Genomic DNA, 26,158 nt, shown 5'->3' on the forward strand with positions numbered 1-26,158 from the left:
CTGCACCCAACCTGGAGCTGTGTCTGCCATTGCTGTGACTCAGGTGTAGGACTTTGCACTTCACTTTCACTCCTGTAGATTGTAGCTTCCAAGCTGTCAGCAAGAATATCAAATGCTCTCCTTCCAGAGCAGGATCTGGAATCCTGAACCACACTCTTGGCATCTGCCTGCATCATGACAGGGTGACCCTGCCTACGCACCCAATGGACCTCCCTTCCACTCCTAGTGACCACAGTGGCTTGCTGCTGTTTGCATAATACTGATAATGCCTGTAGTGGGCGGAGTCATTAGATTAGGAGATTTTCTTTGGAAAAGAGATCACAGCATCAATTAGGTTGGAAAAGACCTCTGAGATCGCCAAGTCCACCCCATGACCCAACACCACTCTGTCAACCAGACCATGGCACCGCACCGAGAGCCACATCCAGTCTCTCCTTAAACACGTCCAAGGACAGTGACACCACCCACTGGAAAGCCCATTCCAATACCTAATCACCCTTTGTGTGAAGAAATTCATCCTAAAAATGTTTTGAATGAGAAGAGCACCAAAAGCCTGCCTGGAGTAGTGCAGTTTGTTGGCATCAAACTTTACAGTGAGACCACATGGTGGCACTGTAATCTTGAGAATTGAAGGGAAGCGTGCGCGCAAGTCTGCTGTAATTGATAGATTTTAGCTAGATGACCTAATAACTTAGGTCACTAAATACACTGGAATTCTTTTATACGCTTATTTATTTTTAAAACCACTAATATAAATCATCTAGGATCAGTGTGAATTGTCTGAGATACTGCTTTTCCCATTGGTAAATGTAAACAAAATCAAATGTAATCACAACTCAAATAGCATATTTATTATTAGATTGTTAGTGACAAGCAGTTAAGAGCACTGGAGTTATCTTGCTAGTTATTTTATTATGCTGGTTCTTAGTCCATTTGTAAAACCCCAATTTTGTCCCACCTGTTCTTTCAGCGTTATGAAGAGGAATTTATTTTCCTTTTTCATTCTTCTGGGCTATTCTAAAAAATAAGGGATGGAGGTGAGAAAGGATCAAGAAGTCTAACAAAAAAGTTAACCAGCTTTAATGGATGGTGTAACACAAAGTATTATTACAGTTATTGGCAGAGTCCTTAACTGAATGTACCAGCAGTGCAACCAAATACTATGTTTTCCATTGTCTCTTTGAATGTGGATCACAGTTCATTGCAGTTGCTGAAATATGACTTGTTTTCATGTGCTGAAGTGTTATCCCTTTCCAGTCAAGTGATGGAAACTCTTGATAAGCTGCCGAACCGCTGGGCCACCAACCTCAGTTCCACCTCTTTCCTCCGGAAGCTGCTTGTTGCTTAGAAAGATCCATGATTAGAAGTCCATGCTGTAGAAGGATCAGGGCAGTTTTGACATGACTCTCAGAAAGCTTGTCATTGTCCCCACACATGTTTGGTTGTTGTGCTTTGCTCCCGAAGGGCTGACAAAGAGGCATTACTGTGTCTGGCATCAAAGCCCTCCAGAGAAAGTAGTTTCCTAAAGGTGTTTTTAAGATCAAGAGAAAGTTCTTGTCAAGAGCAGAATAAAATATGAAATTGTTTTCATAAATGTATTCTATAAGTAAAAAAAAAACCAAACCAGCCTGACTAGAAGGTGTGTATTTCTCATAATGCTGATATATTTACCCATTTTAAAAGCATGTACTAAGTCCAGAAAGTAATTGATGCACAGGGCCTTAAAGAAGAATATGCAGCTGAAAATCATGTAAATGAGATGAGAAGGTGTGATATACTTCTGTTACACTTTCCATGTGGATGTAGTTCCAAAGTGGTGCTCAATATGACAAAATAACACAAAACAAGTGGTTTGATAAGTAAAGATTTCCCTATTTTACTTCCTGCTTTCACAAGCATTTTCCACTGTAAAATTTCTTCGAGACTTCTTGAAACATTTGCATCTTTGAAAATATTATTTTAAAGGCTGGCTAGAGAAGTTGGGAAACAGAAATTGCCCTCCTGGATAGGAACAGCAAACAAAATATTCACTTTTTTTTTCCTGTCTCCAAAGTTGTCCAATACCATATGTCTTAGGGGAAATATAAGAACTGTTAGAAGGAGAAATTGGCCCAATTTAATTAATATTGTGATTATGGTATGTTCTTAAGTACCTGAGTAGCCAAACATTTATTTAATGTTTTCTATGTGTTCCCATGCTTTACAGGTTCTGAGCTTTATGGAGAATCAGTCATATTTAACCACCAGTCTTACTAATTATGGAAACTTTTGCTCTCTGTAAAACTCCTAAATGGCAAAAAAGCCCCCATTATCACAGCCCCCCAAATGATACCAGCTTCTAAAACAAAAGAGAAATGGTCTATGCCCTTTGCCCTTGACTCTGTAGAACAAGGAATATTTTTACTTATTCAGATGTTTTGTAAGCTTAAATGTTTATAACATACACTTATCTCTAAAAACATCTGTGTCAATCCAGTTCAGAAATCATTTTCACATGTGTTTCACCACTGTTGTGGTGATAGTCATTATGCCTGCATTCATTTTTTTTTTTAAGTTTTTCATTTATGGAGGCTACAAAAAGGGCAAGTAAAATCACTGCACTAAAAATTAAAACACTCTTGACTCACTCTCCACACTTGATCCAACCTGGTTAAAGCTCCATATGAAATATATTTTTAAAATACTGTCACCACACTGATTTTCTGATCAGCTATAGGACATTAGTTTTTTAATGATAGCTCAATTATATTATCTTTTTAGCACGAGTAGCATATAAAAGAACAGATGAGTAAAAGAGACTCTTCAGAAGTATCAAACCTGAAAGTCACTTAGGTATTAGCCCCTAGCAGTTAAAACTATTATGAGAAAGATCTAAGTGGTTAGGACTCAACATACACAAAGGAAAATATACCATGAAATATCAGAGTCCATTCTAAGTGTATAAAATGATAAAATTTTCTATTCTATGCTGTATGATGGACCTTAGTAATTTAACATTATTTACAGAGATAGACAACCAGACTAGTAAAAAATATGACTGAGACTGAGTTTAAATGAGTGAGGTATCTTGTGTGATGTACAAAGTCAAGAGATGTTTCCAAAGAACCAGTGTAACTTTATAACCTCTAGTTCACTTCAAAAAATCTGATAGCCTGCTAGCTCAGGCCCTCAGTCAGGTAATTTGCTGCATCTTTTTCATATATTTACAAATACTCAAGTCTGTGAGCAAATGCAAACTTTGGTAAATGTGTATTCTGTGATTTTTTTTTTCATCTGCCTTAGAGACAATGTCCAGAAGATATTCATCAGGCTTTCATCATAGAGTTGATCTCATAAGAGTCAATTCCATTTTTTCACTAGACACAACTTATAATGCAGCAGAAACTTCTTGTTCTCCTGTAGATTGTGTGTAGGTGGAGCTTGCTCGTTCAGCTGTGTCAGCGTAGAAAACAGGACAGTATTTAGACAAGTGGACTGCAATCTGCTTTCGGAAAAAGCTGCGAAGGTATTTCCTAAATTTTTCTCCAGCAAAGGCGTAGATTACAGGGTTGATACAACAATGGATCATTGAAATTGTTTCTGTCACTTGGATTGCTTTGTGCAGTTGACCATTTCCTTCACAAGTAGAGATGGAAAACACACCTTGAAAATCACGCAAGAGAATGCAGATGTTGTATGGTGCCCAGAAAAAAAAGTAGATAATCATGATAATGAAAATAAGCCTGACTGCTTTATGTTTCTTCTCATTTCTACATTGCAGTAATGTCTTTATAATTTGTGTGTAGCTGCAGATCATAATTAACATCGGAATAAGAAGTCCCAGGATGTTCATTTTTAAGGTGAGGAATTGCTTCCATGTATTTCTCTGCCCTGATGGATAATGAGCACTGCAAGTATAGCCTGAACTTTCCTTCTGAGTTTTGTGAAATACTATCCCAGGGACAGAAGCCAAAACAGCAACAGCCCAGGTGACAACGCTGGTGAGGATGCCATAGGTAACTGTCCTGGCTTTCAAAGCAAACACTGCATGCACTATGGCCAGGTACCTGTCCAGGGTCAGCAGGATTATGAAGAAGATGCCACTGTAGAAGCCAAGGAGGTAGACACCTGACAGAATTCGACAGAGCACCTCCCCAAAAATCCAGGTGTGAGCTGCATAATAAGCCCAAAAGGGGAGAGAAAATACGAACAGCAGATCAGAAATCGCCAAGTTGAGCAGGTAGATGTCAGTCATACTCTTCAGTCTCTTGTATTTGACCAGGATAAGGACAACAAGCAGATTGCCTGTCAGACCAAATATCACCACTAAAGAATAAAGAGGTGGCAAAAATTTTGCTGCAAAGTGCTTTTCCTCAGTTGCAGGGCAAGGCGTGGAATCGCTGTAGTCAAATTCTGTTGTGAGTGGCCAGTCGGTGTAGTCTGTGGTTTCATTTCCCATGGTGTATTGGTCTGCAAAGGAGAGAAAAGAAGACATTAAATTAGAGGAATCCCCAAGTTTAGCAGTGAAGAGAATGAAACATGCTGATGTTCTCATTTGAAATGAGTTCTGCTGATAAGCACGCAAGCATTACGATGTCAAGAGAATGAAATTGCAGAGCTCCCAGGAAACTCATCCATACAGCTGTGCAGTCACGCTGCTTCATTTGGAAGTGTGCAGTGTGCCATTTCCCACATGTACATTGTCATGTGCATTTTTCCTTCTCAGCAGAGGTTGTCAGCTGCCTGGCTAAGCCAGAAACAGAGGAATGGCAGATTGAATCTAAGCCATGGCTATTCTTGATTTAGGCAATCTGTGTGGGACTGGCCTTCCCTTGCTAGGAGTCAGGGCCTGGGAAGTGAGCGTGCAGCAGAGCTGTGAAAGCCATCAGGCAAATTCTGCTACATACTGGGAGCAGAGAAAGGCTGTGACTGTGATGTCAGCCCCTCCAGTCACCAAAGCCTCTCCTTTTCCCAAGTCCCTGGTAGGACTGTGAGCCAGATGCAGAAGCATAGATTTGTTTCACTTGATCTCTGAAAAGCTCAGGACTACTGTCTTCTCACAGACCCCCAGAGAACACAGAAGAATTCCTGTGTGTCCCATGAGAAGCTGGGCAGAGGATTTTGTGAAGTGTCAGAGGGACCAAAAGCGCTCCCTGGTCACTTAGTGAGGAAATGCAATCAATGCCTTTGGTAGCCACTCAGAGGGAGCTACTTGCTCTCTGTTTAAAGGGCTGCTCTGTCTTCCTGTGCCATCATGACTGCTTTTATCAGACACTTCATGACAAACAGGTGGCTGCCCATGGCACGGTGTTAGTTTTGAAATCAGCCTGGAAATGTCATGCCTGTTCTGAGACAAAGGTAACAGTGTCTGATGCAGAAGAGTTCAGGCAGTGCATCTGGCCCAGGTTGCTGTGTGGTCCCTGAACACTCATGTCATGCACCAGTGTTCTTTCCTTTCCTGAATGCACTTTTTTTCTGTGGTGTGCTCTGCCCAAAGTGATTGCAAGCATGTTTTGCAGAGACCACAGTCTCAAAACCACCACTATTTCATTCTGTCTGCACTTGAGTTCTGCAAGTCTAAATGTCACTGAAGAAACTCAGCCTGTGACTGGAGTGACTGAGAGACAGGCCCCTGCTCTGCTTTTTGGTAGAGGCTCATAGTGGTCCATTCTGACTTAGAGCTTGTTAAATCCCCAAAGCATCTCTTTGAGCCCGTAGATAAAACCTCTCAGGAGAATAGACTATTTACTGCTGTAAAAACAAATTGCTTAAAATGCCAGTGTCCTTAATCTGTGTCCAAGTGGTTGGCTTAGCTAAATCTAAGCTGAGGTCTTGGGGAAGGGGCTATTTCCTAGGTCTGTGACCTTAAAAATGAGGTTCTGCTGCCAGCTCCTGATGGAGATTCTTATGCTGCACAGTGCAGATATGCATCTGCTCCAAAAGAGGAAGTTTTGTTGGAGCAAAATCTGCACCTTGTGCTAAAAGAAATGCTGCTTTTGCAAAACGCTTTTGTGCTCTTTTCCCGAGTTTTTGAGTCTGGCTACCAGCTCTGCTCCTAAGAATAATAAGAACAACATTCATGTTCAGACATTACTTTGGTATGTTGAGTATGGTGCAAAGTTTTCTTTTGGAGAATGAGGAGTAAGAGAATATTAGCAAATTGTAATTGTTTGGGTCTCAGCTTTGCCCAGATACAATTCCTTGATGACAAATAAGTGCTGTCAACCTCTTCAAAGACGGTCTTTTAGGAAACTCTGGCAATCTCTATGAAACAGCTTTTTCCATAGTCATACTATGTAGTTATTACAATGCAGCAGTTATGGTTTTGTTGGTAAAGGAGGTGTCTGTGGCTCTGTCTGTTGTCAGTAAATATCTTGATTTTAAAGTAGCTAAGAGTTTACATTTCTTAATTACTTTCAGCAACACTTTTTTTAAAAAGTGTGTTTGGTCTAAAAATTTAAATTCTTTACTTCAAAACATGAGACTTGGGTGTTACCCAAGTAAATATTCAAAATTTCCTTCAGCTAGACTTGCTAGATCCATGTAGCATGTCCTGACAGTACATCCCTGCACAGAGCTGAGTATCTTCATTTACAATGTGTCAGTCAGCCATGCTATATACTGGGAATATGGGATGAGTGCCAGACCTAGCACTCCCTGTCTTGTTCATTTTGCACCTGTGGGATGGTCATGCATAAATATAAGTATGAAAAACAACTAAATCATAAACCCAGGGTGGGATTTTATGAGTAGGTGATTGATGGGATTCATAGCAAAATGCTGCCTTGATATTACTGTGATAATTCTTTTTGTGACAGACCTTTCTTCCCATTAACTGCTATCTCAATGCCTTCTCTCTTTTTCTTCTGCCTTTCTGGAATGACTACCACATCTTCCCTGCATCTTGTCTTCTTCCTTACAACCCTTTTTGCATGCTTAAGCTATGGCTTCCCCTTTGAGCAGTTGCTTCTGATAACTAAGCCCCATTCTGATAACGAAGACCCATCCTCCAGCCCTTTGCTTCACAAGTCTCTCTGCAAAAGTATTTACTACTCTGAATTGAGTATAGTATCAAGCACATGCTGAAAATGGAGACTAAAAATACTAATTTGGAATCCAGGGAAAAAAGAACTATAAGCAGGTTTGTGCTTTAGCCTATAATCTTGATGTTTTAGGAGACACTGTTGGCTACTGGTTGGAACATTTCACTGGGTTAATAAGTTCACTAACTAGAGTAGGTCGTTCACCTAACTGGAGGGATCTGACTGGGCTTATGTTTCCTGGTCATTAAAAAACCCCTGAAAGGTAGTCAACAAAGACCTCTGAAGAAACGATATTTAAAAAAAACCTTCTATATAATTTTGAGTACAGTTTAGATAAATGCAATATTTCCAGAAACCTACAATCTGCTATATGAATTCTGTTTCTCTGCTTGAGAATAGTAGCAGTCATGCATTTTTTAAAAGAAAGGCTCACCATAGAAAAGATGAGTAAACCTATGTCCCTGTTTCATGCTGAGTTTCAGGTCACAGCTTTCTGTGTTTTAAAAGGCAAAGATTTTACTAAAGTGAGTTTCAGTTCATTTGCATAGTCCCATAAAATAGTAATAATTTTAAGGCTGTTGCAGATGGAGGTAAAGTGCTAAGTGTAAAGTCCTGCATGTAAACAGGATCCAATGAGTCAGTGTCTAAAACACAACACTAGTTTTTCTGAAGTCATCCTATGAGAAGCATAAGTACTCTTAAATAACTCAACATTCAAACTGTTTTGTTTTGAAGTAACAGTTTTAAAATCAATATTTCTATCATTGCACATCATTTTCAGAGACAAAATCAGGGAGGCATACTCCATTATGTTTCTTACTCAGATCAATCACTAGAGATTTATTTCTTTCCCTACCTGGATGCTCTGCTCAAGTCTTCTAGTGATATTGTCCTTTAAAACTAGTGTATTCAATTTAACATATATTATGCATTTTGCCAGGGTGATTTTTAAAGATGAGTACACTGGCAGGATTCCACTAGTATGTTTCACTTCAACCGTCGTACTACCTATGTAGCTACTAAATGTAAAACAAAAGAGGCAAAGATGACTTACCAGATATCTTTTGGTGCAGGTGATGTATTATTACAACATGAGTAATGCTAAAATGACTTGTCCGTCACAAAAAAGAAGGTCAAAACCACGTCTTCCTGTGTGAAGAAGAATGTAGCTGTTTGAAATCTTCAAGCAAAAAAATCTAGTCTCGTTTTTAAAGAAAATGAAGGAGCAATTCTCTGGTTCTCTTTTTCTAAAAATGGGTTATCAGATGTTACTTTTCTAACTCTTGCGGCGTGCAGATATGTTGAAATTCTAGAGGATCCTCCTAGGAGTTGAAGTTTCACAACCCAACACTATAGTTTTAGAAAAAGAGTTTATAGAATTATTTTATCTTTTAGCTAACCTATTTGAATCAAGAACAATTTACATGCGGTTCATCCCTTTACATTTTTAAGTCCTTACGTTTCTTTTGTTTTTCTGTCCTTTAAGAAAATGTGGAGCTTTTGAATAAAGTTTATGCTTCTATTCAGAATTACCTGCACTTTCTGTTGTCTTGCTCTGAGTTGCAGTCCTTATATTTCAAGATAGTTAATCAATCCTATTTTTCTTTAACCTTGTCTTCTGGACTATGTTTTTTATAGTCTCACAAGACTATGACTTAGTCTGTGTAGTGAACTAAAAGCTAAAGTCTGATCAAAGAACTAAGAACTAAGTCTGATCTTTTAAAACAACACTGTCACTTATGTTTTGGAATTAAGCTTTAGAAACCCTGATAAAATCTGATCTCTTATCAATTTCCTTCCCGTAGCTGATTCCTCTGACTTTTAAACTGAAGCTGCACTGTAAGTAGATTTCTAGATCCTTCCTGGACATCAAATAAATGACTAAGGAGGTAGGAAAAACACAGAAAGGAAGAAAGGGAATGGTGCCTGACCAAATGCCAGAGAACCCTTTAGAGAGAACCCCTGAGAAGATACCTGGTGAAGTACCACCCCCTGCCTCACATTGACATCTCTTGATAGGGTTCTGGAGGATCTCATCCCATCAGTGAAGGCACTAAAGGGATGCCTTTTCTGCATTGACTCTTGGTATCCTTAAAAGATTTTAAAACAAAAGCACGATGATATCTTTATTTGTATGCTGCCATTCCTTACTGGAAGTAAAGGGAATCACAACTTCTGAGTTATCCCTCAGATCTGTGGGGAGACAGTAAAGAGTGAAAAGCTCACTCTCTTTTCCCTTGTCAGCCCTTCTTTGCATGAAAACTAATCTTTATTCCATAGTACAAATGAATTTTTCTCTTCCTTTCCTATTCAGCTGTTACAATGAGCTCTTTAAAGGCTGGAGTCTCAGGATCAGAATTAAAGGCTCCAGAAGGGTATTCTAAGGGTATGTTCACCCCACCATGCTTGATGGACTGACTATATTAGATCCCCTACACAGTCAGTGGAAATAGCTGCTTCTAATACTGTTTCCACTACACCTAAAAAAAGTTCCCAATTACTGCCTAACTTTCCTGGATAAAAAAATTCTGCTTTCATGCTGAATACTTATAATTCTGAAACAAGGTATTGTGTCAAATTACTTTTTCAATATATAATTTCTAAACAATCTACATACTAAAATTAATAGATATTTTAAGTATCTCTTCATGAAGACTGCATTGATTGCTGTATGTTACTTAACCACTGGAGACTCTAAACCCTTTCATAACTTCACATCACAGGAACAGAGGAAACAGTCTCAAACCTGTTGCTGGACTTGCCTGTTTTTTATCAAGCTTTTTAATTCTAAAATATGCTCATGCAAAACTTGTCTACAGCATTTTGACTAACAATAACAAGATCAACTACCACTACTGCTTTAAAATAAGACCTGTGGTAGGCTGGTCTTCAGAAATAGTTCCTTGTTCCCAGGGATTCATTGGCTTTATTCATGTGTTTGATTTTGTTGATTATAGCTTTTAGCTCCCATAGCTCAGTCTGGTCAGCAAGCACAGTGTTATTTACTGATGAAGAGTATTGCACACCAACAGAGGGCCTCTGCCACTCATGGTTGTAACAGCTGAATAAGGGGAATGCACTTGGTCTGCTCACCAGCTGCATCTTACAGCTGGATGAGAAAATCTCCAGAGAGAGTGTGAATTGCTGTGGCACTTGGCAGCCCAAGTACTGGGTTGTGTGGCTTTATTGCCAGCACCTGCAGGATATCTACAATTAGCTCTACCCCAGCTGCAGATAAGCAGAGCTGCCAGATTTGGTCAGGTCTTGCATGAGGCTGTAGGCAAGCCCAATTCCCTTGTGCTGTTTGTGGGGCATTGAGTGGTGTGCTGTTCATCAATGCTGTTAGGATGAGATCTTTCCTGCACGAATTGGTCTCCTATCCAGTCTGAAATTTCAACACACTAATCTGGAACTGATCATCTTAATGCTCTCTCACCTTCTCTTCTCTGCTGCCTCCATCTTTTGTGTGTGAACACGGGTATGGACAATGCAAGCAACACATCCATTCTGGCAAGTCAGATTTTTCTCAGCTTTTTCTCAATCCCTTGCCAAGCAATTCTTTGAATCAGGGTACTGCTGCTTGTCATTAATGCCAGCAGATTTGAAGACCCTTTACCTATGCTGAACCTTATCATTTTACCAAGAAACTGAAGCTATTGTTTAATTACAAAAGTAATGATTCAGTGGATTGATATAGCTTTGAATTTTACCTATCATGGTTTTCATTCAGAGATGAGTAGGAGTTCTGCTTAGTGGTGTGATGCTCCTTCCCTCCATAAAGATATTCCTGGAATGGAAGTGAGCTACATTCCCCATCTGTGGTGCTCAAATTGAGGCACTCAGCAAGTGTGCAGCCATGTACAATGACTGTCAAGCCAAGCTCCATCTGTCAATCTCTCCTATCCGATGTTTTATTATACGATTTATCTTTACAGAAATCAGCCCATTACATTGAAGAGTCTGGTATCTGAGTGGTATGGCATTCCCAGAGGAGATGCTGTAATTTATGTGAGATTTACACTGGTACCAGACTGGCTACTAGGACACATGCCAGAACCTTGCATACCACTGTGATACACAAGTGTCATCAAGTATAATTATGGGTACAGAAACTTGAAAATTCAACTTACAGTTTCCTTTCAAGTTATTTCAAACTTGCACCACCTGAAGAAGAAAGGCTGGGGGGAAGAAGGAATCCTGGGACAGAATGACAAATGCCTTTCTTAGGTATACACAGTGTGACAGAGCACAACAGTCTTACTAAAAGTCTATTGCTACAGCAAAGATTAATCCTTTTCATCTGGAGAAGAGGTCAGATGAAGACAAGTGAACATGAACTAGATGAATCTTGTTACTTGCTCTATTTACAACATCTGTGTCCAAACTAAGTTAGTATTAGCATGTATTTTCTTTCATCAGTGGCAAATGTCTTTGTCTTGAAAAGGCAGAATAAAAACATCCAGTTCAAACTACTTTATTGCTTAGACTATTTTTTCTTATCAGCCTTCTCTTTCAGGCTTTCAAGTTCTGGTGACTCATCATTTGAGCCACAGTCACAATCACACCCAATCTTAACATCTGTGAAATGTATTCTTTTGAGGAGAACAGGGGAAAAGCATGATGTACCACACCCTAAGATTTCTATCTAGAGACTAGTGAAAAAGATCCCAAAACACTTCACACATAGGTGTAAAAGAAGATAGGTTACAAAATCAAATTCTGGAAGATACAAGCATTTCTAAAGCTGATGAACATTTCTTCACATTGCTCTTTATTGTCAATAACATCAAAGGCTGGGGGCTCTTTCAGCTATTATTTTTATGCTTGCTCTTTCTTCATTGTAAATCTGTCACATATGTCATTGTACATTGCAGCACATCCTATCTCTTATTGTCATGATATTATTTTTGTTTTGGCTTTCTCCAAGCTGCTCTTACTGAACAATGTTTCGTTATGCAGCAAGGAAGAGAACGTTGCTTCCTTCTACTATTTTTGTCCATGTTTGTGATGTATGCTCTACCAATTTGTAGATAAAGGGTTGTCATTATACAATAGATTTTACTTTGGGGACACAGTTATGCATTTCATTTAATCTCTCAGAATCTAATTTTTACACAGGCCTTTAATTCACACATTTTGGGGGTTTTTTTCAGGTACATTAAGAGTACATAAATTCTAGGTCTAGAGTTTGGTGTTTTGGGGCTATCTTGTCTGTGCATTGGATATGCTCCTCCTGTGCACCTGTAACTCTTGGACCTTTTATCAAGCAGGCTGGGAAAATCACACACTAAATTTCCTCCCAGTGAAAACTAGGTCACACAAAGGGTGAACAGAGTCTGTTTGATGACAAAGTATATGCCAGTAAGGCAATAAAGTAGCTTGAGAGAGTTAAAAATTCACTGAAGCATAGTACAGGACAAATAAGAGACCTTAGTAAAAGTGAAGGAGAAACCAAACATGCAGGGACCAAAATCTAACACCTGAGAAGTAAGAACAGGAGGACACTATAATCTAAGCTACAAAGAAAATGAAACTTTTGATAAAGCCAAAGAAGTTTGCTTAGTCATTAACAGAGTTTAATACCTGCCTATAGACTATGATTGCCTCTTACTCACAAAACCCCCTTCTTCAAAGGGCAGGCAGAGTGAAGGAAGTGTGAACTCCCTTAAATGGAGATCAGAGAATGCAAAGCCAAGGACTTCAGCTTTAAGTTGGTACATATGTGGGAAATGTCAATCTCCTATTGTTCAAAGTGTATAAAAATGATTACGTGGCGTTTTGGAGGTGTGCTAGCTTTCAGATTCATGACCTAGCACCCATCTCCGCTCAGATATAAAATAAAAAACATATCTCAACTGCATGTGTGAATCAGCTTATTGCACATCAGGTGAAAGAATCCATGCTCAGGACAACATTAGCCCCTAGAAACCAGAAAATACTTTCAAGAGTCAAATGTTAGATATAGTCTGTAATTGTCCATACCTTATATTAGTGTCCCTGCAAGCTATGTCCAGATGGCTCCTTTACTTCCATCTATTTGGTTTGCATTCCATTCAAAAAGTCTGGTATCAGGATAGGTTGTGTTGTATGGGTAGCATCCTACTGGCACAACCCTGTAGACAGTTCTGGAGAGCTGAGCATCACTTGGAGGTCTGTGCAGTTTTGCATAATGGCAAAACTGTTTTTCTAAAAATGCTGCCCTCCTCTCTCTCAGTGCTGGGGTCCCACCTTCCCAGCATCAGTCATTTCAGACTTCAAACATTCAAACCAAGATTGCTCTCGCTGTCGCCAGACCTACAACACATCTTGGCAGTGACACAAACTTCAACAACCTTTTTTTAAATCCTCCTATTCAATTTTCTGAATAAAGTACAGCTCCTAGTAGGCAAGTGTGACCAAAATATGGGTACAAAGCATATTGCACCCTTTTGTTCTGGCCTGGTTGCTATAGATATTCTAAATACACCAGAATTTTCCCTCTGTTAGCTTTAATTTTTTTATTACTTTATTAAGGAGTAATGCTTCTGAGGTCGCAGTGACCACACTAAACACTTCCTAGTGAAGGGCAGTAGGCATCAGCAGTTGAAAACAGCAGCAAAATTAAATTTCAAAATGAGCAGTGTCTCATTTGTGCCATTTAACCTGGTCAGTGTCATGTTATTCTCCTGGCACTTTCTTTATTTCTAATTAACTGCAACAAGATACCATATAAATTTGTTCTTATATTCTTTTATTTACCACTCCTGTAATTTTCAGTGGAAGGACAGATGTTTATTTTGGAGCTTCATAACTGTAAGTGTCTCTTATCATGCAGGGGCATGTCGCAGTGCAAAGCTGCAATGAAGAATCAAGGATTATCTTGCTTGGGCACATAACAGCATAATGTTTAAGTTTAGTTTATTTGTGCTCCTACAGCACAAAATAGAAAATTGAAATCAGATTTAGAAAAAAAAAAGAGGAGGGGGGAGTGGTTATCGAATTTTGCTTATCCTGTGATGGATAAATAAGAAGAGTGTGCAGGGGAGAGAAGGAGGTGTGGATCATAGGCTAAAAAAAAGGAATGGGCACAATGAAGCAGGGAGAATGGCAGGGTGAAGCAGAAGCATATTTCCATATTGAATTTTGAGGGCCTAATTTCCTTACACATAAAACTTGGGACAACAGGCACACTGCTTGTCTGGGATCACTCTATATGGTGCAAGGAGATCTATAATTTGATGCAGAGAATCTATGGAGAATCCTGGTTTTATCCCAATATTAATATAGTGACATCTTTTATTGCCACTCTTTCTCTGTTTGTAACACACATAACCCTCTTTCTCCAAATCTCACTAATTTAAAATCTGTGGCCCCAGACTTTTTCCAAAGCTATTGTATGTCCCTCTTCTGGAGTTTGATAATGAATAAAAGCTGTGCCAGCTGCAAAAGCTTCTGGACTTCTGTGTTTGCTTGGTTTGCGGTGTGGTATTGCAAGTGCCCATTTGTCTTTTTCTCATCTCCACTCTGAGAGCAGAGCCAATGCCCTTTTGCTTACAGAAGAGAACACGGGTATACACAGATTTCCAGACACTGATTTTATTAATTTCACTGCATTAACATGAAAACAGGAAGAAATTTAATTCCAACAAGAGAAGGATTTACAGTTAAACACAGCAGTAGAACTATCACCGTTACAGTCAGATTTGTATTGCATTGAACTAATTTATGCTTTAGAATTAAAACGGTGCTTTCACATTGTTTCAGTAAAGAAAGCAGAAAAGAACAAAAAACTACTATTTTTAAGCCAGAAAGTTTACTGTGAGGATAGTTTTTGGTCTTTGTGTAGTCTATCTGTGGCTATTAACCTCACAAGGATACAATAGCTGATGGGATAAAAGCTAACAAACAGAAGCAGTGCCCAGGCATTTTAAGGCAAGAGGAAGAAGAGTATTTGCACCACCTAGATTAAGGCATCTGATAGCCAAATTAAGAGGCTGACATTTTCAGGTTCCTTCCACAGTTGGACAGTTAATCTTCCCCTGAGACTAAATCCCATGACTGCTTCTGGCTCAGGCACTTCTTATTCTCTACTGACCACTGAGGGACCTTGAAGAGATTTGCTGTTAATTCAGGCATCTACATCACATGCCTGACCTTAAGTAGCATGGAATTCCCTCTGGTGTCCTTGCTGGAGGTTAGTTGAATCTGCCCCTCTAGATTTCCACTAGCAACTCCTTGCACGCATGAGCTGTGCCCTTCCAAAGAAAAGGGGAAAACACCAGAAGGCCAGCTCACTTGCATAAGGAGTGATCACCTGCACTTCTTTACAGTTTGAAGTAGGAAATTGTCTGCTATGCTCCTTCTTCCTCTTCTTTGCTAACCCCATGTCCCTAGAATTCCTTTCTTTTACAGGGAAACTCTCAATGGTGGAATAAATATATGGCCATTGTACACCAGAGGGCCAATGGTCCCGAGTCTTCAATCAGCATGCAGTTCTCATTGAGGCACCATTTGGCAAGAGGCACTCTTCTCCTGGGAAGGCAGGAAGGTATGCCTTGTCTGGAATTGGCTGATTTTGCAGTTCCAAGGCCACTGTCTTCCTAGAAGTGTATCCCAAAAGTCAGAGTTGCTTTGTGTGTGAAGAGCATGTTTTTCCCATGCAGGAGCCTAACCTGACGCACCAGTGTCATGTGTTGCTGTGTCAACTCTTCTTTTGCACATGATTTACCTGTCCAGAACTAGGGAGGCCTGCTCTCAGTACTGTGTTCACATCCTTCAGAGGATCCTGATATTTTGCTCATACAGAAACTTGCATTGCACATACCAAGGTAATTTTCATTCAGGTCTTGCAGATCTTTGCTGAAGGGCCCTTATTGTTTTAGTTTAGTTTTGTTTTATTTTTTTCTTGGAGGGATATGACTTGTCAGAAACAAGCTCACACTTTTTAGGACTGCATCATTGTCTTGTTGTACAGTCAGTAAACTTAATGTGTGCAGTTGCTTGAAGAATTGCACCCACAAAAATTGCAATGTTGCTGATTAAAACCACTCTTTGGAAAAAGTCAGCAACTGAGTGGTGATATGGCAGACATAAAATTAAAAAGCAAAAACCAAAATGCTATAACTTAGTTATAGATGTTAAAGGATTATGTTTAAAAATGACTGCACTATTAGCAAAACAGAAAAATTCTTGAGTTAAATAGTCCCAGTAAGATCTTGTGATCTTATTACCCCTTAGATTTTCAATATTGTATTCCCTTCTCAATAAACCTCAGTGGATAGATTTTTGTAAAAAAGCATGATCATATTTGTCTGGACCCTATTTAAGTCCTATTTGATGTGACCCAGGATGCCTTAAGGATGTGCCACTCCTTAAGGCAAAGCAGTGATGCAAAATTTGCTAACTAATGTTCTGATGTATTTTTACAGTCCAGTAGAGATGTCATGCTCCGCAGTGGATTGTGTGAATGTGGAACTGACTCTTTCCAACTTTTCACGATACAGACTTGGACATTTTTTGCAAAGGTGAGGTGCGACTTGCTTTCGGAAAAAGATATAAAGATATGCCCTAAATTTTTCTCCAACAAATACATAGATCACGGGATTAATGCAACAGTGGATCATTGAGATTGTTTCTGTAACTTGAATTGCTTTCTCCAGCTGACTTTTAAGTTCACAGTTTGGGATGAAAAGTGGATTTTGAAATGTATGCAAAAAAGAAGAAATATGGAATGGTGTCCAGAAGATGAAGTAAAAAATCATGATTACAAAAATAAGTCTGACTGCCTTCTGTTTTTTCTCATTCTTGGATCTCCATAGTGTTTTTAGAATTTGTGAGTAACTGAAAATCATAATTAGCATTGGAACAATAAGTCCCAGAATGTTCATCTTTAGAATAATAGAGTACTTCCAATTTATTATGGAATCACTTGGATAATGAGCACTGCATGTATAGCCTGAACTTTCCTTCTGAGTTTTCTGAAATACTATCCCAGGGACAGAAGCCAAAACAGAAACAGCCCAAGTGATGACGCTGGTGAGGATGCCATAGGTAACTGTCCTGGCTTTCAAAGCAAACACTGCATGCACTATGGCCAGGTACCTGTCCAGGGTCAGCAGGATTATGAAGAAGATGCCACTGTAGAAGCCAAGGAGGTAGACACCTGACAGAATTCGACAGAGCGCCTCCCCAAAAATCCAGGTGTGAGCTGCATAATAAGCCCAAAAGGGGAGAGAAAATACGAACAGCAGATCAGAAATTGCCAAGTTGAGCAGGTAGATGTCAGTCATACTCTTCAGTCTCTTGTATTTGACCAGGATAAGGACAACAAGCAGATTGCCTGTCAGACCAAATATCACCACTAAAGAATAAAGAGGTGGCAAAAATTTTGCTGCAAAGTGCTTTTCCTCAGTTCCCATGCATGGTGCCGAATCGCCGTAGTCAAATTCTGTTGTGAGTGGCCAGTCAGTGTAGTCTGTGGTTTCATTTCCCATGGTGTATTGGTCTGAAAAGGAATAAAAGATCATTAAACTAGAAGAATCTCCAAGTTTAGCAGTGAAGAGAATGAAACATGCTGATGTTCTCATCTGAAATGAGTTTTGTTGATGAGCACACAAGCATTACGATGTCAAGGTGTGAAAGAGAATGAAATTGCAGAGCTCCCAGGAAACCCATCTATACATCTGGAGAGTCACACTGGTGCATGTTGGAAGTGTGTCATTTCCCACGTGTGCATTGTCATGTGCATTTTTCCTCCTCAGTAGAGCCTGTCAGTTGCCTGACCCAGAGGGGACCCAGAGGGAGAGGATGGATGAATTTAATGAGCTGTGGGTAGTTTGGGGCTCTTGTGCTCATCAGTGGCTTTCCAGAGGAGTGTAGAAAGCCAGGAAGGCAAGGAGAGCACTGTGCCTGGAATGCAGAGCATAGTCTTGCTTCTCATTGGGATCTGGCCACCTCCTCATCATGCTGCTCCATCCTCTATCCCTTACCCATGGAGGACCAGGCATTGGTCAGGTGTAAATGGTGCCTGCAAAGGTACTGTGAAATGGGTGAAAAACAGCTGACTTCAAGCACTTCCTCAGGTTGCTTCAAGTGACATTTTGGGAGCCTTAATGCCTATAGGAATTAGGACAGTATTAAACACACCTACCAGTGCTATTGTGGGTGTTGAAGAGTGTAAAGTCAGCAGTGCTGATCTGGGTTAAAATGGCAAACACTGGCTCTTTTACAGAGCCTAGGGCAGGTGTAGGCAGTGGAAGTGTGCTGGTTTCAGATACCTCTGGACTGAAATTGCTGCATGGTCCTGTAGAGAGAACAGACAGACAAAGACCTTAGCAAACAACGCAAAAGAGTTGCTGTTCGAGTGGCCTCTAATACCTCTTTCTGTTGTAGCATCTTCCTGTTAGCTGAAAGGCCTCTCCACTGCTGTTTGGGGATGTAAGGAGTTTTGATTCCTTGTTTCAGTAGTTGTTTACAGCCTTATTCAGGAGCTGCAAAGTTCAGATTCATAGAGTGTCTTGGAGGGGGCACAAAGGCAAAAGGCAGCGATATGGCCATAGCTAAGAGTGTGCACTACAGCTCTTCATGTGATGTCGTTCTTCACCCTTTGTCAGTCAGTGTTTCCAGTAAGGCAAGAATGAGGAAGTGCAAGAGTTGTGCAAACCCTCTGTCCCTCCTGTTTTGGTTTAGGGATGGTTGGAGGGACTGGACTTCCCCTGCAAGAACAGGTCTGGGTGTCAGCCCGTCCAGTCACCAAAGCCTCTCCTTTTCCCAAGTCCCTGGTAGGACTGTGAGCCAGATGCAGAAGCATAGATCTGTTTCACTTGATCTCTGAAAAGCTCAGGACTACTGTCTTCTCACAGACCCCCAGAGAACACAGAAGAATTCCTGTGTGTCCCAGGAGAAGCTGGGCAGAGGATTTTGTGAAGTGTCAGAGGGACCAAAAGTGCTCCCTGGTCACTTAGTGAGGAAATGCAATCAATGCCTTTGGTAGCCACTCAGAGGGAGCTACTTGCTCTCTGTTTAAAGGGCTGCTCTGTCTTCCTGTGCCCTCATGACTGCTTTTATCAGACACTTCATGACAAACAGGTGGCTGCCCATGGCATGGTGTTAGTTTTGAAATCAGCCTGGAAATGTCATGTCTGTTCTTAGACAAAGGCAACAGAGCACTCCCAATGTAGAAGAGTTCAGGCAGTGCATCTGGCCCAGGTTGCTGTGTGATCCCTGAACGCTCATGTCATGCACCAGTGTTCTTTCCTTTCCTGAATGCACTTTTTTTCAATGGTGTGCTCTGCCCAATGTGATTGCAAGCATGTTTTGCAGAGACCACAGTCTCAAAACCACCACTATTTCATTCTGTCTGCACTTGAGTTCTGCAAGTCTAAATGTCACTGAAGAAACTCAGCCTGTGGCTGGAGGGACTGAGAGACAGGCCCCTGCTCTGCTTTTTGGTAGATAGTCAATTTAACTACATCTTGGGCCACTCTGAGCTGCAGCGGGTGAAATTTTTGAGGTGTCTTAAGCTTGTGTCAGCTTATTCAGCTGTTTGAGAGAAGGCTGTTTTCCTGATATGTAATTACAGAGCATTAAGGATCCGGAGGATATAGTTTTGATTTGGATTTTTATCTTGGTGGATATATGTAAAATACAAATAACCTTCTTGAACAAATTTTGTTGGTTACATGGTAGTAAAACAATTTTTCGTGTGTATATATGCACAAGTAAATATACATATACATACACCTATATATAGAATCATAATACTGTAGAATTGTAGAATCATTTAGATCAGAAAATACCTCTAAGATCATCGAGTCCAGCCATTAACTTAACACTATTAAGTCCACCACTAAATCATGCCCCTAAGCATCACATCTACATAGCTTTTAAATATCTCCAGGGATGGTGATCCAGCCACTTCCCTAGCCCTGTTCCAGAGCTTGATATCCCTTTCAGTGAAGAATTTTTTCCTAATATTTGATCTAAACCTGCCTTGGTGCACTTAGCCTTGTAGAATCTTTGTATCCCATAAGAGGTAAAACAAGGACGAATTCTTGCCATGTTCAACAAGCAGGCAGATGCAGTCCTTGAGCAATGCCTACTCTGGAAAAACTTCCTTCTGCCCCTAGTTTATTCCTGAGTGTGATGTTATATGGCACAGAATATCCTTTTGGTCACTTTGGGTCATCTGTCTCAACTATGCTCACAAACCTAAAAGACATCACTATAAGACATGCTGGGAAGAAAAGTAAATCCATGCCAGTCAGACCAAGCTCACCTTCCCACCACCACAATTTAGCTCTTGCCCTATACAACTGACACTGACCCTGTCCAGAAAGACAGCATGGAACTGCTGTTGTTGTTTTGTTTACTGGCTCTGACCTGGTAGGAAATCTCACAGTATTTGTATGGTCCTCCTTTTCAAAACAAGCAAAAAACATTACAAATATTTTCTGAGATGTTTTTTAAAAAATGCTTATCTTTTGCACACAGGCAGTGTTAATCACAAAGAACTCTAGAAAACTGACTTAGATAAAAAACTCTATTACTGGTTGCACTTGATTTTAATTTTTTCATTTATCTCTAGCCATATTTCCCATTTTCATTTTTGTGCAGAAAGAAACATCTTCTGCAGAAGTTGTAGCCCTAGACGTGATGTCTGGTTTTGGCTCTTAGGTTGTCTAGATGTGAACCTTCAGAAATAAGTGTGTTACAGCAAAGAGATCTCCAGGTTTATCTCTGCTTTTGTGCTGTTCAAACACAATTGGAGCAATTCTGATTTGAGAACTTGTATTTAATTATTTTATTTCCTTTTTTTTCTGTCCAAAACTACACATGAATATTCAGAAAGTCTTAATTATTTGCATTTTCTGTACTGCATGTGGCCATCAGTGCCCCCTGTCCTGACCATAGTCCCACTATTTCTGCATACACAGGGTAGTTTTGTTTGCTAACAGAAATTCTGAATGATTTTTGCAAAAGTAGGCAACATGCCAAGGTTAAGGTAGACATATAAGAGGAGAACTTACTAATTTATCATGTGTTTAACCATGTAAGAGTATCTAAATACATGAACAGTCCAATAAGACGCTACTGTTGTTTCCCCTTGGAGGACTGGTTGTGTTCTGAGTTGCCAAAAAAGAGGTACAGGGAGGTTTGGCCAAGAAATGGGCCAAATACCAGGACCCTGGAAAAAAATTCATGCAAAGAACATTGAGTTACATCTTAGATGGGATAAAATTTGGTTTGCTGAATACTTGTAAATTAGTGAGCCCAAATAAATGGAGTTTCGTTTCTCTAAGTTTTAACAAAGCTGCACTTATGGCAACATCAGAGATTCTTGTAATGAAGATGCAGCCCTGAAGTCTTTCCAGATTTCTGTATTTTGGCTGCTTTGGGAGAAGCCTCATTAGCTCTTGAGCATTAGCTGCTATCTACAGTGTCACTTTAGCTAGAAGATGTCTAGGTGCTGGTAGGACTATCAGACATGATATTGTCATGTCATTCAAGCAAAGCAGCTCCTGAGTTGCTACAGTGACTTATTTAGGGATGACATTTGTCACGGCCCAATGAGTCTGCTGTGGTCTAGAGGTGATTTGGACAAAACTTCCCCTCAGAAACCAGAACTCGTAGTAACTACAAGTTACAAGAGCATCTGTGCATGAATGGAGCTCCTTATCTCAAAACCGAATGACCTTCCCAAAGTTCCCTTCACCTTTTTTCAATTTAAGAAAAGATTTCTCTTTAGAAATGTATGAGCAGGTAACACAGTGCTACTGCCCTCACTCTCACTCTCCTTCTTTCACAAATGCCAGCATTTGGCACACAGAAAAAGAAATTGCTTAATGACTTGTAATCAGCTTAAAAGTATGTGTCAGCAGCATCTAGGGCACTTTTTGAAGAGAGAGAAGTGCAACATAGCACTGAGTAATACTGAAACTTAAATAACAAAAAATAATACCACATATTGTGGTAGCAGGCCCTGCAAGAGAGGTACCCAGTGTTTCCTGCTCTACCTCTTTAACTTTGCCTTTGATTTTCTAGGAGGAGCAAAAGTGCAGAGAAATCTATGCACAAACACGTGCACTTGCTTGGAGAGCAAGCATAAAAGTAAGAACTTTTCCTGAGTTACCAGGAAAGATGAAGGAAAAGATGGAAGTGTAAACTAAATACTCTGTGTAAGACTCTAAACTGATAGTTTCCCTCAAAAACAGCTTTTCATGTGGTAGTGACCACAGCATTTCTTTCTAGGATTTGACTGGGCAAAGAGCCCCTTCCAAAATTAAACCTTGCCTGGGAAACCTCTTCCTCTTTTCTAACAGCTGAGCATTAGAAACATTCAGAATTACTTGCCTCCTAACTGATGAGTTTTTTCCAACCCTGCAAAACTTTGACAGTAAAATATATTCTGGGCTGAAAAGAGCAGGCTTAATTCTCTGTGAGCCCTCAAGATCTGATTGTTTATGTTCCCCATCAAAACCAGAAAGACAGCCTGGCAAAAAATCTGAGCTTTTCTGCAGTTAAATAGAGTCAGTCTACAGGCCTCAAGACAAAAGAAGGAGGATGTGTTCTTACCTAAACAAATGTACAGTAAAGGAATATCATAAGCACTGAAAATTAGCATTCTGAGAAAGAGAAATTTGAGACATGGATTAAGTATCTTCCTCCAAATCATGAGTATATATGTATACATAGGCTCTTCTCTTATGTAAGCCAACTTCTGGGCTTGTATGTCTGTTAGGGGTTTTTATGCTGAGATGTGGTTTGGGGTTTTTTTCAGTATCTGATAAAACATTGAATTTGGAGCAGTTCAGGCAGCAGTTGTAGTCACAGCCATTCTGAGGATGAACTCAAGTATAAAATGGAAGGCTAATAACTTGGAGTGGAGGTTGCCAGCATATGCCATAGGATCATGTGATGTCCTGTTATTGCTCCAAGGGTCTCTACACTGAGACATTCAAGCCACCTGCTCTGTTGCTGTCAGCTGTTCCAGGCAAATGACAATGCAATTCTCCCAAGAACGTAAAAAAAATGAAAAAGAATTTGTAGGCTGTTGTCGTTTTTTTGCTAATATGCAAGTGGCAAATCTCATTTATCCAAGCAGAGGAGCTCACCTTTTCTTGTGTGTGAGTAGAAAAATTCCGGGGCAGTACTGATGATTTTTATTAATGTAAAACCTCATTAACAAAAATTGCCATCTGGGTATAAAACTGATACCTTGTTGAGATGTAGCTGAGGTATGGAGTAAAGACTTTCTAATGTGGTGACTCAGAGACATCACATTAAAAAGAGGATCCAGTCACAATATCCCTTTAAAAAATTATAATGAAATAACACTTTTAACAGATTAAATGTTTGAATAATATAGAGAAACCATGTGATAGGATAGGATAGGGATGGAGAACGCCTGCCAACTGCATCTGACAGAGCAAGACGTGATTTAGATATGGAGCATTTAACTTAAACATGAAGGATTTAATCTCTGACCAATTTTTATCCTTAGCAGAATGCAACTTCAAGCTATCAAGTCTCCTGGAACTGCTTCAAAACCAAGACCCAATAAGTTTCTGGTACAAAGACAGATTATAATTTTCTATACCAATTGTCCAGTTGAATTCTCTCCTTTCACATTTAGCTTTATACCAAGCTCTAAGCTAGTTACAAGACCAAATTGTTCCCAAATATATTATCTCTGCTTCAATGTCAGCTCTACTGCCACTGTCATTAGGCACGGTGACTCCCCACCCGGAGAATTTCTCTTAAACATACATACATTTAGATGGAAAGATAAAGGGAAAAAATCAGCTACTCACTGTTTCATCAAGCTGGTCTAACCGTGGATGCTTCTTCTTTGTGAACGAACATTTATCTGAAAATAGGAAACAGCACTTCCTGTGACATATTGCAAAAGAGGGGGCAAGTTTCTTCTCCCCTGAAAAAAGCTTGGTTTCCAGGATGAAGTCAAAACTGGTGGATGAAGACTTTATGGGTGCCAGCTTATTCTGCTCCAGCTGGAACTACTCCATCTCTACAGGGTTAACACTGGCTGGTTTAATGAAATCCCATTCTCAGGTCAGTAAGTATTTCTACCTGCTCTGGAAACTTCTAATCTCAATTTACTCTCTTCCAGTTTGAATCCATTGCACTTCATCCTGTCACCCCATGCCCTTGTAAAAGGTTCCTCTCCTCTTTCTTGGAGTCTCCCTTCAGATACTGGAAGTCCACAATTAAATCACCCTGAAGTCTTCTCTTTTTCAGGCTGAACAAACCAAATTTCTTCAGACTTTTCTCACAGGAAAAGTCCTTCATCCTTCCAGTTGTCTTGGTGGTCTCCTCTGGACTTGCTCCAACAGTTTGATACCCTTCCCATGCTGGGGACCCCAGAACTGATGCAGCACTCCAGGTGAGGTCTCACCGGAGCAGAGCAGAGCAGAAGGACAGAATCCCTTCCCTTGCCCTGCTGGCCACGCTGCTCTGGATGCAGCCCAGGATGTGTTTGGCTTTCTGGGCTGCAGATGCACATTGCTGGGTCGTGTCCAGCCTCTCATCCATGAGCTCCCCACGCTTCTCCCCAGGGCTGTTCCCTATTAGTTCACCCCCCAGCCTGTGCTGATACTGGGGATTGCCCTAACCCAGGTGCAGAACCTTGCACTTGGACCTGTTAAACCTCACAGGGTTCCCATGGACCCACATCTCAAACTTGTCCAGCCCCCCCAGATGGCATACCATCTTTCAAGTGTGTTAGCAGCCCCACTCAGCTTGGTGTCATCTGCAAATTTGCTGAGGGTCCACTCAATCCCTTTGGTAATAAAGATATTAAATGGTGCTTGCTCCCAGTACAGACCTCAGGGGGACACCACTTGTCACTGATGTCCATTGGGACTCTGAGCCATTGACAACTTCCCTCCAGACAGGATGGCCCAACCACTTGCTAATCTGTCTAACAATTCACCCATTGAATCCATCTCTCTCCAGCTTAGAGAGAAGGATATTGTGGGGGCTGTTCAGAAGACCAGATAAACAACATCCATAGCTCTCCCCTTGCCCGCTCTTGCAGTCACTCCATCACAGGAGGCCACTGGATTGGTCAGACAGGACTTGTCCCTGGTGAAGCAGTGCTGGCTGTCATGAATCAGCTCTCTGCCCTCCACGTGCCCTAGCACAGCTCCCAGGAGGATCTGTTCCATGTTCTTCCCAGGCACAGAGGTGAGGCTGACAGGTCAGTTGTTCCCAGGGCCATCCTTCCTACTCTTTTTAAAGATTGGTACAATATCTTCCTTTTTTCCAATTTTCCAATTTTTCCAATTTCCTGGGACTCCACCTGACTGCCATGACTGCCATGACTTTTTATCATGGAGAGGGGCTTGGCAACTACTGTCAACCAATTCCCTCAGGACTCTGGGATGCATCTCACTGGGTCCCATAGATCATTATAAAACAGACTTATGATATTATGACCACTTCTCTGCTCCTTATGGAGTCTTTTTCAATTTTACAGCAAGGCTACTTATTTCAAATTCCACTCTTTTGGCAGCAGCTCTTGACCATTCTCTCTAAGACTGCAGAGTGTTTACCTACAGTATTCCTGAAAATCAGTAAGACTGGCTTGTGCTACAGTTATAGCTGGATTTTTTTCATTTCCTAAAAATTTTATTTCAATAAACCCAGGGATATATAACCTGAACACGTGTTAAAGGCAGTATAAAAGAGACTCATAAAGCTGTTTCAGAAGGAGTACCTAAGCACTCAGGAAGAGGGGTGTGATGGCTGGAATCACATAAGGGAAGGGATTGTGTAGATTTTGCTGTAAGTACAGACAGAAAACCATTGAAAACTTTCAAGCCTGAGCAGAAAGTGCCTTACTTACAGTGACACAGTGGATAACAGGGAGACCCAAGACACATTTCCATTCTATACCATCTCCCTCTGAGTTGCTGTCGAATTTGAAATTCTCTTTTACCACTCAGGACGTCTCTTCCTACTCAATGTCTCTTCCTACTCAATGTACAGGCTGCTGGTTCAGAAGTGTTGTTTGCATGTTTCATCTTTTATGAACTGCTATGCCTGGTAAAGAAATGAATTGGCTTTCAGGATCCAAAATCCTGCCTAAAGAACTTCATTTTCACTGCCTAATGAAAAAGAAGGGTGTCACCTGGAGA

General features: G+C 40.4%; 2 protein-coding genes across 3 annotated transcripts; both read right to left on the reverse strand.

The window, feature by feature from the left end:
* Window positions 1-826: 826 nt before the first annotated feature.
* Window positions 827-18,255, reverse strand: LOC129119433 (C-C chemokine receptor type 5-like). Of its 2 annotated transcripts, XM_054631448.2 has the most exons (3): window positions 8,556-8,669; window positions 8,077-8,171; window positions 827-4,449 (listed from the first exon to the last, which is right to left on the reverse strand). In XM_054631448.2, the coding sequence occupies exon 3, from the start codon at window positions 4,436-4,438 to the stop codon at window positions 3,368-3,370; it is 1,071 nt and encodes a 356-aa protein (XP_054487423.2). In that variant the 5' UTR covers window positions 4,439-4,449; window positions 8,077-8,171; window positions 8,556-8,669; the 3' UTR covers window positions 827-3,367. The 2 variants fall into 2 exon arrangements, with proteins under 2 accessions (XP_054487423.2, XP_077033981.1); XM_077177866.1 differs by lacking the exons at window positions 8,077-8,171; window positions 8,556-8,669 and adding an exon at window positions 18,151-18,255.
* On the reverse strand, window positions 14,582-18,286 carry LOC129125227 (C-C chemokine receptor type 5-like). The gene is made up of 2 exons (XM_054640568.2): window positions 18,151-18,286; window positions 14,582-17,505 (listed from the first exon to the last, which is right to left on the reverse strand). Exon 2 carries the CDS (start codon window positions 17,492-17,494, stop codon window positions 16,424-16,426), a length of 1,071 nt encoding a protein of 356 aa, XP_054496543.1. The 5' UTR covers window positions 17,495-17,505; window positions 18,151-18,286; the 3' UTR covers window positions 14,582-16,423.
* Window positions 18,287-26,158: the final 7,872 nt, after the last annotated feature.

This window comes from Agelaius phoeniceus, chromosome 1 (assembly GCF_051311805.1).
Source record: "Agelaius phoeniceus isolate bAgePho1 chromosome 1, bAgePho1.hap1, whole genome shotgun sequence".
NCBI lineage: Eukaryota > Metazoa > Chordata > Aves > Passeriformes > Icteridae > Agelaius > Agelaius phoeniceus.

Excerpts from the sequence above, each read along its gene's own strand:
- LOC129119433 (XM_077177866.1), bottom strand. The coding sequence starts at position 4,438 with ATGGGAAATGAAACCACAGACTACACCGACTGGCCACTCACAACAGAA.
- LOC129125227 (XM_054640568.2), bottom strand. The coding sequence starts at position 17,494 with ATGGGAAATGAAACCACAGACTACACTGACTGGCCACTCACAACAGAA.